The sequence below is a fragment of the Monodelphis domestica genome, chromosome 4, assembly GCF_027887165.1.
Source record: "Monodelphis domestica isolate mMonDom1 chromosome 4, mMonDom1.pri, whole genome shotgun sequence".
Taxonomy (NCBI): domain Eukaryota; kingdom Metazoa; phylum Chordata; class Mammalia; order Didelphimorphia; family Didelphidae; genus Monodelphis; species Monodelphis domestica.
This window is the reverse complement of record NC_077230.1, coordinates 179,408,162-179,424,508: the sequence shown is the minus strand read 5'-3', so window position 1 is coordinate 179,424,508 and position 16,347 is coordinate 179,408,162. Positions and strand designations below refer to the sequence as shown.

The window sequence follows — 16,347 nt, the reverse complement described above, 5'->3', positions numbered from 1 at the left end:
CTTCATCCAGCCCATCTACAGCCTGCTTAGAGCCGGCAGGGATCCCTCCAGGGATGCTTCTTAACCACTCTGGCCAGTGCCACTTTGCAGTTGATTGCTGCTTCTGGAGGATAAAAATGACGTTTTGAGACTTTGTTGGAGAGCTCTTAAGTTCTCAGGGAATCTCTTTGGTGATGACTTTCTTTTAAACATTCTTACCCCTAGTTTTTGTTTTTGTTTTTACTGTGACTTACTTTTAAATCATATTAGGAATTATTTCTATCTAAGGGTGTTGAATGAATTTTTGTAGAAGGACTATTTGTTCAAATTCTCTGACTTAACGTGTCTATTGTGCCAGGTACAGGAATGACCCCAATGTAGACACGATTTTTATAGTATAGCTCTGACATGAGCTCAGTAAACACTGTCACTATTTTTTGTTGGCTATTCTAATTTGTTTAATCCTACCCCAAAACATAACTGGGAACCATGGAGCAACAGGAAACAGCTAGTAACAGAAGTGCCAATCAACCTCTTTCTCCTCATTCTTTTGAGAGAAAACTTGAATTTGCAAATTGTTTTTCTGGGGCCCAGAGTATAGTTGGTGGCTATGGAAGAGGACAAACTGAATTGTCTTATTCAAGAGGCAAATCTGCAACCTTAGGCTTATCAACATATTTTAAAAAAAATAAATGCAAAATCAAAGGACATTTCCCCATACATTTCCTTTAGAAAGAACTTCTAGTAATATAAAGTTTTTTTTCTAATATTAGTCCTTTATAGTTATTAGCATTCAGCAGTATGCTAGATGTACATCTATGCATTTGTTTGAATTGGAAGCACCACAGGTTAGCTCCTTATATTTTTTCAGGCAGCACAGTATAGCGGAAAGAGTTAAATCAAGAAGCATTTATTAAGTATCTATTATTGGCCATGTACCATTTTAGTTGCTGGGGATCCAGAGAAAGGCAAAAAAAATAGCCCCTCTTCTCAAGGACTTTACAATCAAACAAGGGAGATGACATATAAAACAAGCTAAATACAGGAGAAGTCTTTCTGTTTCTCAGTTCCTAATGAGTATCCATCCTATGAATCTCCCACTTTGCAGGGTGGGTCCTATTCCTTTTTTCTTTAACAATGGAAGATTAACAATTAATGCTAATAATTAAAAGACAGTAGGCATGGGATGAAGAAGGGCTTCCTATAGAAGGTGTGATTTTAGTTGGGACTTAAAAGAAAATCAGGGAGGTTAGCAGTGGGAGTGGAGGGGGTCAGATAATATTACTACTCAGGATCTTGATTTAATTATCTGTGAAATGAGTTAATTTATTTAGATGATTTCTATAAGTTAGGCAAGATATTTTAGAACAGTGACTACTCTTCTCATTTCTCTATTCTATATCATTCTCAAATTTATGAATTGCTTGTCTTTTTTATCTTAATAAAGATAAGATTATTATATATTAATTGTATGTAATAATAAATAATAAAAATATAAAATAAGAAATAATAATAAGAAACTTAGTTGCATCTTTGACAACTGATAAGCAGAGTACATAAGGACTAATTTTTCTATCCATTATAAAATATATAATATTGAATGATATAAAATCTGATTTTATAGACATTAATGCATAGGAAATGAGGCAGTATCTTTACCAACTTAAAAGTATATCCCACGAGTGAGTTGTTTTTTTTTTTTGATGAAATCTTTACTTATTACATTATCCATTTGTTTCTTGTCCATTAAACTTTTTTAAATAAAAAAATGAATCTGAGAAAAATGTTCAGGATTCTCTTTAGAACACAGAGCACATATGGCTCTTTCTAATATAGGAGTTATTGGCATTGAATTGTGCCTTACATAATTAGGTACTGAATAAATATTTGTTGATTTGTGCAAAATATTTATGTAATATTAAAAAAATTTAATATACAACCATAAACTTATTAAATAATTATAACACTATAGCCTCTTTATTGAAATTGAGCAAATATACTTATTTATAATATGCAGAATAGTTATTTCTCCAATACAAACCAAGTCATTAAAAATAGTGAGATCAGGGGAGTTAGGTATTTCAGTGGATTTATAGTTAGGCTGAGAAATGATAGGTCCTGGGTTCAAATCTGGCATCAGATATTTTCTAGCTATGTGACCTGGGAAAGCCACTTAATCCCAATTGGTTAGCCCTTTCCACTCTTCTACCTTGGAACTAATATCTGATTGATTCTAAGGCAGAAGTTAAGAGTTAAAAAAATAATGATACCAACTTTGCAGGCACTTTGGTATAGTGGGAAAAGTACTGGCACTGGAGTCAGAGAGTGGGGTTTCAAATCTCACCCTTGTCATGTGCTACTTTTATGACCATGGCAATCACTTAATGTCTCTTGGCCATATTTTCTTTGTCTGTAAAATGAAAGGTTAGAAGAAATAGTCTTCAAGGTCCCTTCCAACTCTAAATCTATGACCTATCTGTGTCAAAGTTTTTATCTAGTTTTTCCTGAAAGAAAAAAAAAGGATACAGTTTTTTTGGGGGATTTTTTTTTTGGTTAAAAGATATCTTAGTTCTGTTAGATCTTTTCAGTGATACATAATTAAGTGAATAAATGGGACCCTTTGATTACAAGTATTAACTACATATTTTCCTTTTCAGATTATGCATATTTTACTGACTGGCGACTGGGTGGAATTGTTAGAGTGAGGAAAACTGATGGTGGAGAAATGACTATTATCCGAAGAGGCATTAATAACGTAATGCATGTGAAATCATATGATGCTAATGTCCAAACTGGTAAGTGTATTCACAGTCTTTACTAAAGGGATCATAAAATTTTCAAATGTGGATTTATTTATTTTAAAAAATGATTTCTTGATATCAATATATTTATAGTTTAATATAATTCCATACAATCAGAGATCTAGAAGCAGAAGGAACTTCAGGGGTTATTTAGTCCAAACCCTTCATTTTATATATAAAAAATGACATAGAGAATAAGTGACTTGTCCAGGCCAAAAGCACCATTGATAACTATAAAGCATTATATTTAAAAATTCAAATGGAAATGAGATAATAAGTATGAGAGAGGGCATTTGAATCAAGTTACATTGACTTTGGATCTTCTTATTCTTTCTTCTAAGTAGATAATGCACAATTGTTCAGGTTTTTTTTTCCCCAATTCTTCATGACCTCATTTGAGGCTTTCTTGGCAGACACTGGAATGATTTGCCATTTCCCTCTCCAGCTCATTTTCCCTATGAGGGAACTGAGGCAAACAGCGTTAAATGACTTCTGCAGGGTCACACAGCTAGTATTATGAGGTGAGATTTGAACTCAGGAAGATGAGTCTTTCTGGTTCCTGGCCAGGTACTCAGATATTGCATTATTAGAATTTAAATATGAGATCTTACCTCGGGGGTTATGGGGAAAGATTTTGGAAGGAGAGTTAAAAAAAGATCACAAAGTAGAAAATTTATAAGCATTTACTCCCAAAGAGTGGCTTGTTATGGGATAGTTTCTGGCCTTTGATTTATTAAATGATATAAATGGTACAATCCCTGGTTTGGTAGATCTTTAACTGAACTCTACAAAGAATAATACCCAGAACATTCTTTTTCAGGCTCTAACTACTGCAACCGAGCAACAAATCCCAATGGAGATTGCAGCCATTTTTGTTTCCCAGTTCCCAATTATCAGCGAGTTTGTGGTTGCCCATATGGCATGAAGCTCAGCTCTAATCACCTGACATGTGTTGAGGATCCATCCAATGAGCCACCCACTCTGCAGTGTGGGTCTTATTCCTTTTCCTGTAACAATGGCAGATGCGTACCAAGGTATTATCGCTGTGATGGTGTTGATGACTGCCATGATAACAGTGATGAGCAGCACTGTGGTACCCCAAGTAAGTATCTGTGTAGAAGAGTTAATTACTTGAAATGGACAGATGGAGATGGGTGGATTTATAAAAGGCTGGTGGTATAGTTTTGCTTTAGAAAAGCATTGAAATATTTAAGTTCTTTGGAATCTAAAGAATGAAAGTACATCTCTAAATGAAAATGGAGAGATATACATTAGGTGTGAACAGATCAGTACAAACAACAAAACAAGAAATTATGAAGAAATTGGGTGATGGATGTCATCAAAGAAATTTATAATTGAAAGAGAATCTAGGTTGGCCATAAGGTAAGAATGAATGATAACTGATGGACAACTTACCTCATGAGTATTAATACCTTCTGTATTAATAGTGCTCAAAAAAAGGTGCCCCAACAAGTTAAGGTTGCTCCTCCATGGAGAACTTATGGGAAGACATCAATAGGAATCAGATATGTTGGATAGGGTTAGATGGTTTGCAATCTGTATCACCAGAGGGAATAAATATTCACAATCTTGAGATCACAGATCCATTTGAGGATTTGAGAGTACAATGTATGCTTGTGGCTTTAGAGTTAGGAAATTAGGTCAAAATACTCTTAGAATAGTTCTAAATAGTTTACACTTTGGATTCCTTAAAACCTAGCCTCTTTGGGAGGGCACCAATTCTTAACCAGTATAATACTAAAAAGTTTAAAGGTACAAAAAAAGCTGAGAAAGAGACCTCCAACAATTCAAAAGCTCCCTCTCACTTTGGGTATTTGGGCCAGCACAGACTAATTACATCTTGGCAACAGAATCCTTCACAACACTGAACCAAAATAAATTGGTCAATGCCTTTTAGGACATTAGATGATTGTCCCTGAATAGATCCTTGAACTTGAATCCTTTGAAAACCTTATTTGGTATGCTTCTTTTACACTTCAAGAGCAGTGCTTGAGGTGTAGAATGTCAGTCTTCAGTCTCCTCACTTTCTTCTTTTCATGCTTTTTCCAATCTGGAAAATCCTAGTCACAGCCCAGTGCCCTGTGCAAACAGCATCATTGATGACTATAAAGCATTCTATTAAAAATTCAAATGGTAAGAATAATTGAAGTAATTTCAGGATTTGGACAACTGGGCAAGATTATTGGAAAAATAGCCCTTTTGTGGAGAAAATAAGGAAGTCCTCTGGGGGGAGCAGTAAGGTGGATGGAGAAAGTGGTTTGGACCCCTAGTTTATTGTTGTGAACTTACCTTTTGAAGACACTTTCCATTAATGCAGAGCAGCAACTTGTGTGTAACCTATAGTTAACCAACTATAGTTGTTGCTTGAGGCACTGAAAGTAATATTGGTAAACAAGAGTAAATAGTGAATTAGAAATGTGAATTAGACACATTCCCACTTAGCTTCCTCTCTTTCTTCTACCTTGGGTGTTAGTTCTCCATCCCTTCACCTTCCAAAGAAAATACATAGTTCCTTTTACTTTCAGAGAACATGCATATTGTTCCCAATGAGCTTTCTTAAAGGTTATTGTGAACTTCAACAATACAGATATCATCTAATGGCATTAGCTTAAAGGTTTGTTGCCCTGATCACTCCTCTTCCCTAATCCAAGAAGAGGTTCCTTTGCAGTCTAAGGAAGGAGCATTGGACGATGCTTTTGTAAGAAAAGGAAGTAATTGCAGGGTGGTGAAAATCAGTATCTAAGAGATGCTTCTTTTTCTGACTTAGACAATACCTGTGCTGCCTCAGCATTTACCTGTGCTCATGGGCAGTGCATTCCAGGACGTTGGCGCTGTGATAGGCACAATGACTGTCTGGATGGCAGTGATGAAGAACATTGCCCCACTCCAGGACCCTCTTCCTGCCCAGAAAGCCTGTACACTTGTGACAATAACCAGTGTATCCCGAGGATCTGGCTTTGTGACACAGATAATGACTGTGGGGATGGATCTGATGAAAAAAACTGTAGTAAGTGTTTGTCTTGTTTCTCCTGCACCACCAACTTTGAAGATAATTTCTAGTCATTTGAGGGCTCACAAAATTGCCTTGACATTCACATCATTTGCATCTTAGTTACCCTTATTTGCTAGGCTTAGCCTTGCTACTACCTCCTAGCCATTTCTGCCTCCATCTTCTGGAATCCTTCTCAATAGTGTAAGAGTGCATTGGCCTATATTCAATACACAGAATTCTCCAACCAAGGTAAACTCTCATTGAAACAAAATCAGAATTGCCTCCTTAATACCAAATATCTGGATGAAGACTGAAAAAAATCAAATAAGTATCCAGAGATTTAAAATGAATGATTTATATCAACTAGAGAAAAATCCAGACACTTGTCTTAATTTTTGCTGTTCATCTGAGTGGATAATTTGAGTTAGCCAAAAAGGAGACAGAATAAAGAAGTATAGATTAATTTCTTTTAGTTTTGTTGGCCTGTTTTCTGTTTTACATGTTTTTTCTTTTTAAGCTTCAAATCCATACTGATCCTTATGTTTGTACTGGACTGAGATTCAGGAAACCTGAGTCTAGTAATAGTTCTGCCATGATCTAGTTGTTTATCTTAGAAGTTACTTAATCTTTGGGGTTTCAGTTTCTTTAGTTCTAAAGTAATAATATCTCAAGATATATGTTGTTTATAGATTAAAAAGTGTTTTCCTTACCACAACACTATAGGATAAGTAGTACCTATATTCTTATTTCCAACTTATATATAAGGAAAATGAGGTTTAAAGAAATAAAGTGATTTGCCCAAAGCCACTGAGTAAGTGGGAGAATTGGGATATGAATCCCCTAATCTTCTGACTTCAAGTCAAAGTTTTTTGTTTGTTATATCATGCTACCTGTCTATACTTGATTTGATAGTTAATGGTTCCTCCCAGCTCTAAAACTCATAGATGGACAACATTAATGAATTTGGGTCTTTTTTTTTTTTTTGGAGGGGTGGTAGTGGAATGATTTTTTACAAGACATTGGCCAAATACAAGTAAGTTATATTCAAGTTATCTTCCAACCATAGCCTTTGGAACCATATTTTCCAAAGCTCCCCTCCCCTTAAAGTTCCTTGCTCGGAAGACCCTAAAAAGGCACCTGTAATTGAAAATATTTGAATACCTACATCACTCATATTATCTCAGATCATAGAAATTGAGCTGCAGGGTATCTTAGAGGTTATCCAATGCCACACTCTTCATTTTCAAGGTCAGGAAACTGAAGCTTAGGAAGATTCAGTGACTTGCCTAAATACATACAAATAATATTAAGTGGCAAAACTGGAAATTGAATTCAAGTCCTACTTGAATTAAACTTCAGAAAATGTTCAGCTTGTTAACATCTCCTAGCACACTAACCTTGAAGAAAGTTGCCAATAAGCAATAGGTTCACAAAATTGCCTTGACACTCACAGCATTTGCATCCTTGCTTCCCATATTTGCTAAGGTTACCCTTACTGCCTTCTAGCCATCTTTGCCTCCATCTGCTGGCCTCCTAGGTTAGGACCACATTGGGATTGAAAACTTTAGCTCCCTTTTGATGGTTCCACACTGCCTTCCATTTGTAGATTTTTTAAGAAAAGAGATGTTTTGATTGTTATTCTTGTGATAGTTAAAGGAGAAATGAAGCATAATTTAAATTTGTTTTTGGATCATGACAGATTTTACAGGCACATGTGATCCTGGTCAGTTTCAGTGTCCTGACCATCGCTGCATTGACCCATTCTATGTGTGTGATGGAGATAGGGACTGTGCGGATGGAGCTGATGAAGTTGATTGTAGTAAGTAGTAGCTTTCTCTCAATAGCTGCTTACCAATTTTTAGTGTTTAGTAATTTCTACCTGAGTTGAACTCTAATACCATGCTCCTTCATCCATAGTATATAACTGCACTGCTTCTGAATTCAAGTGTGCCAGTGGAGACCAATGTATCAGTAATATTTACCACTGTGATGGCGTTTTTGACTGCAATGACCACTCTGATGAGGCTGGCTGTCGTAAGTGCCGCATACCCAACAATTCCAGATGAAGGAAATATTTTATGATGCTAGCATGGATATTATGGGACTTTTAATAATTCACAATAATTGGAGGGAAGGCAAGGGTAGATCATAAAATACATGAAATGAATTCATACTATATAGATTGCAAGTGTGTTATTCACATATCATTACTAAAATGGGACCTACGTGTTGCCATTTAGAGGATCTGATTTAATTGTTAGATCAGAATATAATATAGCATTTAGTTTATGTCATTAACATACCAAATGTTTACACATGAGATTCTTCTAAAATGATTTATCTCATCCCTTAAGTAGGTCCAATATTCCTGATGTGATCGAATCTGTTCTTTTTTCCCTCCAAATATAGCAAAAAAATTAATATCCATTTGTTCACAAATCTCAAATTAGCAGAACCAAATTAATGAGTTTTGGGGGTACTTAAATAAATGTGAATACTTCTCATGAAATCTCAATGGAAAGACTGAAGATATATATACATGAATAATATAGAGAACACTGTCCACCTTTCAGTGAGCAATATTGGGATCAACAAGGGTGTGACATGCCAAGACTTGTAATTTCCAGAGTCTACAGTCTGATAGTAGTAATAATTTATTATTTTTCTCTCTGTGTATATATATATATGTGTGTGTGTGTATGTGTGTGTGTATGTATGTATGTATGTTGGGTATGACTGCTGTGCTTTTAGGAAACTGTCAATAGAGTAGTCACATAGAACTGGGACATTTGCTTTTCTTTTTACTATAGGAAGAATGGTTTCCTAGATGCTTGATAATCAGTAATTAAATTAATAGGCAAACTAAAAGTTATATAAACTTCCTAGATACTTGGAAAAATATCTATGATTTACTTTAGTAAGCTCCAAATACTCTTGGATGAGAATATGAATTTTTTTTCCTGCTGCTTTGCAGTAACACACTACTCACAATGGAAACTTAATTGCCCTTTCACTTTAGAATATCACAGCAATTCTGAATTCTCATCTGTGAAAAAGCTTTTATGGATTGCTGGATGCAGTGTGAAAACTGATAACATAATAAGTATTTCCTGTAAATGTTAAGTTGCCTTTACACTTAATGTATTTGAATTTTATTTAAAATGGTTCCTTAGGGGAAATGATTTCATCTCCCCAGTGTAAAAAGAAAATATAAAATTAAAAGCATAATGACAATGATAACTGCTCACATTTATATTAGCTTTTTATGGTACAAATCATTTTATATATCAATTTTATATCAGTGAAAAAAAGGCAGAAATCTTAAGAGATTTTTAGTTCAGAATTCAACTTTAAATCTAATTTCCTTATCAAATCTGTGTTTCATAGTATTTTCAATACAAGAAAAGAAGAGCAGATTCTCAGTTCAATCACTTTTCTTCTTCAGTGTAATACATTTTACATTTTTGACTTATTCTTAGACAGATGTCAGTGGGCACTTTGCACACTTAACCAAAAACCAAAAAATTGGGGCATGTAAAGTTACTCCGTAACAAAGACCATCATTGGAACTATGAACCACATTCACAAATCTGCTTTTCAAATGCCTCTCTTTTAGCTACCAGGCCTCCAGGAATGTGCCACCAGAATGAATTTCAATGCCAATCAGATGGCACCTGTATCCCGAACAACTGGGAGTGTGATGGGCATCCGGATTGCATGGATGGTTCTGATGAACATAATGGCTGTCTTCCCATGACCTGTCCTCCATCTCTTTTCCGCTGTGACAATGGAAACTGCATCTACAGGGCATGGATCTGTGATGGGGACAATGACTGCAGAGATATGAGTGATGAGAGGGACTGTCCCACTCAGCCCTTTCGGTGCCCCAGCTGGCAGTGGCAGTGCCCAGGCCATAGCATCTGTGTGAATCTGAGTGCAGTATGTGATGACATCCCAGACTGCCCCAATGGGGCAGATGAGTCCCCAGTTTGCAGTAAGTTTTCTGACCACAGATTGCAGGTCATAAAGCCCTCTTGAGCTGCAGGATAATAACACTCAATGCTGTCACTGTCACTGTCCCTGGGGTGTCTGAAGGGTAGTAGCACTTTAAAGTAAAGCACTTTTTAAATGCCTTTGTGAGTTTAGAAATGTTTGAGGGGGGTATAATATAATTTAATTTAAGTAAATCATCACTGAATAATATTTCTCATTAAATTCTTCATACTTTGGTTATGTGTTTTTGTTTCTTTTCATGTTGGTGTTTAGAAAAAGAAGATTAATGGGGCTATTAGACTGTTAAATTAAATTTGGTTCTATCTATAATGTGCTCTTAGGTTTTCTAACTTTAATATTTTCTAATTTCAATCAGAATGCGCCACAAAAACAATGAAGCTCGGGGTTTGTGTTTACTGTGATTGCAAATGCTGTGATTGGCATGTAATCCTAACTACTGTCCTTTCTTTCTTTCCTCTTTAATCAATGTCCACTCTCAGATGAACCCCAGCCAGGTATGCTTGTGACATATTTTAGATTTTTATGATTTCATACTGTGTTGTGTTTGTGCAGAAAATGACTTAAATTCTTTATATTAATTTATTCCTTCCCCTATCCTCCTCCCACAATCTAGGTGCATAGAGCACTCTTTTAAAATACATTTTATAGAAAGCATGCAAATTGAAGACATCTACTGTCCAGCCTCTATAACTTCTCCCCCAGCTATTTTGACCTGAGGGAGAAGAATGATGGTACAATAAATAATTCCTCCGTGTCCTTCCGTTCCTCTTCTAGAACTTTTTCCTCATCCCCTTTTTTAATAAACCAACGATGCTTGTCAACCTCTCCTTCTTCCTGCCACCCCCTTCATCTCCCTTTATTTCTAGATTAGGTTGTCTGAGTAATCAGATGGGTAAATACCCTAGATTTCTTTGCATGTTTGAATTATTGGAATGAGTGTCTATTGTGTTTCTTCTATATAAGATCACATTCCCCTATGTTTCTTCCACTGCTTCAAGTAAAAATTGGCAAAGGATGTCTTAAAGCTGAATGATGGTTGCTATCATAAACAAGGGCAGGGCGTTGTTTTGCACAGGAGGGGTATTGCACCACAGTGATTGAAGAATAAGATTTCTGATACTTCTCCCCTTTTGATTTTCTTCCTGCCCTCTAGATCAGGAGAGCTGCACAGACAATAATGCTGGTTGTACTCATGAGTGCATTCAGGGGCCATTTGGGGCTCAGTGTTTGTGCCCATTTGGATACCAGCTCACCAATGACTCTAAAACCTGTGAAGACATCAATGAATGTGAAACTCCAGGTTTTTGCAGCCAGCATTGTTTCAATGAAAGAGGATCTTCTCGATGTTGGTGCGATGAAGGTTATATATTAGAAGGCAATGGGAAGACTTGCAAAGTTGCAGGTGAGAATTGGTTTTAAAAACAAACAATCTCTGATAACATATGAATAGAGTTTAATGACAAATGTTGTCCTCAGTCAGGACTGGCACTCAATTGTGGGAGCTCTGAGACATTCTCCTAACTAAGAAATCTTGTCCTCAAGGAGTTTATATTTCACTGAAATGACCATGATATTGTGCTTCTATTTTGATTAAGAATATGCTTCTGGAACACTTTAAATGGTATTTATTATACTTTTAAAAACAAAGTGCATGATATCTATTCAACCTCATTCAGTTAATAGTTTGAAACATTTTTGAAAAAAAAAAGAATAGGGGGTAGTTAGGTGGCTTGGTGGATTGAAAGTCAGGCCCAGAGACAGAAGGGTTCTGGGTTCAAATTTGGATTCAGACACTTCCTAGTTGTGTAACCTTGGGCAAATCATTTAACCCCCATTGCCTTGCCCTTTCCATTCTTCTGTCTTGGAACCAATATACAGTATTGATTCCAACATGAAAGGTAAGCTTTTTTAAAATAAAAAAGAAAGAATAAAACTTATTGTTCCATATAACTTTGTTGTGGGGGGAATTTTGAGAAGGTTTCTGTATTATTATATAAAATCCATGTGCTTATACATAGCTATTAATTTGACAGATATTTATTGAACACATACTATATTCAAGGCATAGTTCCTGAATGCAAGAAACTTACATTCTAATAGGTTTGAGGTAAGACAAAACAAATAGAAATTCCATCTCAAAGGTATAAATAGGATGTTAGAACAAAGAAAGCTCACTTTCAACTGGCAAATTTAGTGCATCAAATACTGAAATGTATTTTTTTAATGGTGAAATAGGCTATAATGCTATAACAACTATTATGTCCTGTTTTAAAAACAAAGTGAGAAAAATCTTTCAGAGAAATGATTTCTGCATTTTAACTTCCTTTGGCTATTGAAAACATCTTGCATTAAGTGTTTGAAAGAGAACTTTTTTTCTCCCATCGAATCACTGACATTTTTGCATCTGATTTTTTCACAGCTTCAGGGAATCTGTTGTTACTAGTGACCAGTCGGAATCAAATTGTTGTGGACAACATCACTTCTCAGGGGCAGAATATTTATTCTCTCATTCGTGATGGTGAGCACATCGTAGCAATTGACTTTGATTCACTCAGTGGTCGTATCTTTTGGTCTGATATAAGACAAGACAAAATCTGGAGTGCTTTTCAAAATGGAACAGATCGAAAAGTAGTAAGTACAATTTCATTCTCTATTTTTTCTAACTTTTAATTTTTTTTGGAGGGGGGCATTTTGATGTTATTCCATCTTCTTAATCAGCAAGAAACAGATCACTTTTTATCTTTTATCATTCTGACATAGATTAGGTCAAGTACTTAAGGTCTGAATATTTGTGCCAACAAGATTATGGCAGTTTTAAGGGTTAGAGTGAAGAAGATTCAATAAAGAGGCAGCCAGGTGACTCAGTGGTTAGAACACTGGACCTATAAGTCAGAAACACCCCAGATCAAATCTGGCTTTGGATATTTACTAGCTGTGTGACCCCAGGCAAGTCACTTAACTTCTGTTTGCCTTAATCCATTGGAAAAGGAAATGGCAAACCACCCTAATATCTTTGCTAAGAAAACTTCATGGACAACATGGTCCATGTAGTCATGAAGAGTTGGACACAACTGAACAATAGCATACATAATTCTGCATTCTAGCTCACTTCATATGAGTGAGAGTTTAGGAAGACTTTAAAGTTTCCCCCATGGCCTTCATTCTGGCCACATGGGCAAAATCTGAGAATAGCAAAAGAGTGAATGAATTGTATCTTTATACCCAAATGTTGCTATACGGCAAAACTTACTGCAGAATCTCAACTATCCTATTACTCCCTTCTGTTGTTACTATTGGAAGCTAATCAACAAAGCCATTGCTTTCCCTCTTTTTTTTTTAATTTTAATTCTGCATTTGTGATTTCATTGGTACTGGGAATTCCTGATGTGGAAACTCCCTCTACCAATGTAGATCTGCAAATGTTCTGTAGTCTTTGAGACAGATTAAGTGACTTAGCCAGGGTCATATAGCCAATTTGTATCAAAAGTAGACTCAAGTTCAGGTGTTCTTGATTCTGAAACTGCCTCTTTATCCATTACATAATACTGTCTCTCTCCTTCTCCATTATTTTGTTATTGTTCAGTTGTTTTAGTCAGGTCTAACTCCTCCTGACCCTTTCTTGCCAAAAATACTGGAGTGGTTTGTCATTACCTTCTCCAGCTCATTTTACAGATGAGGAAACTGAGGCCAACAGGGTTAAATGACTTGCCTAGATTCACACAGGTGGAAGTGGCTGAGGTCAGCTTTAAACTCAAGAAGATGAGTCTTTCTGACTTTTGGCCAGGTGTTCTGTACAATGAGTCACCTAACTGTCCACTATGCCAGCCGTATAATATAAAGAAAAAAATGGTCAGCAACTTAAAGAAGTAGTAGCCTAATTGCAGGAATTTAAAAAGAACTAACTTAATTCAACCGATCTTTTATATAATAAGCTCAACACTTGTCATGTCTCTGAATGTTTCATAGTAGATGTTTAATAAATATTTATTGACTGATTTGAAAACTACTTTTATTTGGTTTTCTTACTTAGATACCTTTTTTTCGACAGTATCATAGATACTTTTTAAAATATATTTATTTATTTTTTAGATATTTAATTTAGATATTTTATTTTAGATATATAAATCTACAAATCTCTCTCTTTCTCTCCCTCCCCCTCCCTTCTCCTCTTCCCTCCCTCTCTCCCTCCTTACAGGTTTTTGACAGTGGTGTCACCGTGACTGAAAGTATTGCGGTAGACTGGGTAGGTCGCAATCTTTACTGGACAGACTATGTTCTGGAAACAATTGAAGTCTCTAAAATGGATGGGAACCACAGGACTGTGCTGATTAGTGAAAATGTAACAAACCCAAGGGGACTAGTATTAGATCCCAGAATTGAGTAAGATTTTTTTTTGTTTGTTTCAAAATGATGTTATCTTAGAAATGGTTATAATGTGAGGAGGGAGTGTCGATGGGGAAGAAACAATAACAGACATTAGCTTATATCTGAGTTACAAGGTTTAAAATAATCTCTATTTTTTGTAATTTAACCTATAAATACAAATCTTTTCATAGAAGGCTTTGGAGTCGTGGGAATTGCAGACATAAAGTTGTTTTGTTGATGTTTCTAAACTAATCTGTCACCCTCAGTTATTCTTTTTATCTGAAGATAAAATAGGTTATTGGCTTCTAATAAAGCAGAATTTAAAATGATTAGTTGTATAATTTTATAATTCATTTCCTAATTAATGTTATTGCAATTTTTTGTAAAAGGATTAATATGTTGGAGTTTTGGTATATTTAACTACTTTATGATATCTATTAATCAATAGTCAGCTGTTCAAGCTACATAATACTCCATTGTAAGTCATAAAAGAGAGGTGGAAAAATCTTCCTTTTGTGCCTCTGTAAGGAAGGACAAATTATCTCATCTCTGCCAAAATACCAGGAGAGTTTCTCTACATGAATTTAAATTGGTTAGTCCTCTATAATGGAAAGGGAATTGGACTTCTAAGTAGCTAATTCCTTTGACAGGTTACAGTATTGTACCTACATGCTTTAGGAATAAGTGTGATTGTATATAAATTGATATTTCTATCTTAAACATTATTAAATATGAACTGAAACAGCTGGATTTCACAAATCTAATTTTGGATTAACTATAAATGTTTGCTAGTGATGACACAGTGGAGAGAGCTATGGATGGGCCAGACCTGGATCCTTGCCTAGGTTCTGCTACTACCCAGCCAGAGGAACTCTGGGATGTCATTAATCTCTTTAGGGTCAGCTTCTTCAACTATAAAATGTAGTATTTGGGCTAAAGATCTCCTTTAGTCTTATAAAATGAAATGCTGCAGTGGTTCTATGAGCAATTAAGGCATGCTGAAAATCTCAGATGTCCCATGTACTCCAGTGGCATGAGGGTAATGTAAAAATACCCAGATAGCAGAAGATGACAGTTTGATTAGAGTTTTACATTTAAAAATAAGCAAATAAAATAAACATTTGACTTGTATTTGGAATTGAAAATTGCTAATTTTAAATAACAAGATGGCAATAATTTTGAATATTTGACTATTTTACTACCATCTAATTTCTTTTCACAGTGCACACCTGATGTTCTGGTCAGACTGGGGCAAAAATCCTCGAATTGAACGGGCCAGTATGGATGGCACTAATCGCACAGTTATCATCAGGGATAAGATCTATTGGCCCAATGGCTTGGCTATTGACTACCCTAATAAATTGCTCTATTTCATGGATGCCTACCTTGATTATATTGACTTTTGTGATTATGATGGAAACCACCGGAGGCAGGTGGTAGCCAGTGATTTGGTAAGATGACAGTGAAAAGTAATGTTAAAAAGCTAATGGTCCCTAAAAGTCCAAAGTGAACTGAGAAGTAAATCTTGTTTAGTGTTCTATTCTAGACATTGTTGTATTGAACAGATCAGGGACCTAGGAGACGCTTTAGTGTGAGAAATAAGACCCATGGGTAAGTTTTTGTGTGTGTGTTTGAGGGGCTATTAAGAAAAGAGGTCCTTATTTCTAAAATAGTTATTAGATTTCTAGTAAAGCATGCTTCAAAGTAATTAGTTATATAATTTTATAATTAATTTCCTAATTAATAGGTATTATTGTGATTTTGTATAAAAAGAACAAATGAGGTACAGTTTTGGTATCTATAATTACTTTGATACCTTATAATATAGAGCCAGCTTCTCCAGTTCTGTAATACTCCATTGTAAGTCTTAAAAAAAAGAAAAAGTCTCATGACCAATTAATGCCTTAATACCAAATTCAACAAATATTTATTTATCAAGACTTTATTTTGTACCATAAACTGTGCTAAAATTTGGAAATATAAAGATAAAAACTAAACAGTCTCTTTCCTCAAGGATCCCACATTCTGCTGAGGGAAATATCATGTATAGATTTGAAACACCTATTTAAATACAGAAAGTAATTTCTTAGATGAGGGAAAGGGAATGAAAACATTTTTCTCAATGAGTACATATTATTGAGGGAACAAATCAAAGAATATAAAGTAAAATTCTGG

The 16,347-nt window shown here is 35.3% G+C and overlaps 1 protein-coding gene across 3 annotated transcripts in view; it reads left to right on the top strand.

Annotated features, from left to right (window-relative positions):
* LRP2 (LDL receptor related protein 2) overlaps nucleotides 1-16,347 on the top strand; it is a 253,034-nt gene that overhangs the window by 115,959 nt on the left and 120,728 nt on the right. For all 3 annotated transcript variants that reach the window (XM_056793983.1, XM_056793982.1, XM_056793984.1), the window contains exons 20-29: nucleotides 2,637-2,774; nucleotides 3,601-3,882; nucleotides 5,569-5,808; nucleotides 7,493-7,612; nucleotides 7,711-7,827; nucleotides 9,410-9,787; nucleotides 10,961-11,209; nucleotides 12,227-12,438; nucleotides 14,003-14,187; nucleotides 15,395-15,623. In XM_056793983.1, coding sequence (XP_056649961.1) covers nucleotides 2,637-2,774; nucleotides 3,601-3,882; nucleotides 5,569-5,808; nucleotides 7,493-7,612; nucleotides 7,711-7,827; nucleotides 9,410-9,787; nucleotides 10,961-11,209; nucleotides 12,227-12,438; nucleotides 14,003-14,187; nucleotides 15,395-15,623 — 2,150 coding nt within the window. The remainder of the gene's footprint in view (nucleotides 1-2,636; nucleotides 2,775-3,600; nucleotides 3,883-5,568; nucleotides 5,809-7,492; nucleotides 7,613-7,710; nucleotides 7,828-9,409; nucleotides 9,788-10,960; nucleotides 11,210-12,226; nucleotides 12,439-14,002; nucleotides 14,188-15,394; nucleotides 15,624-16,347) is intronic.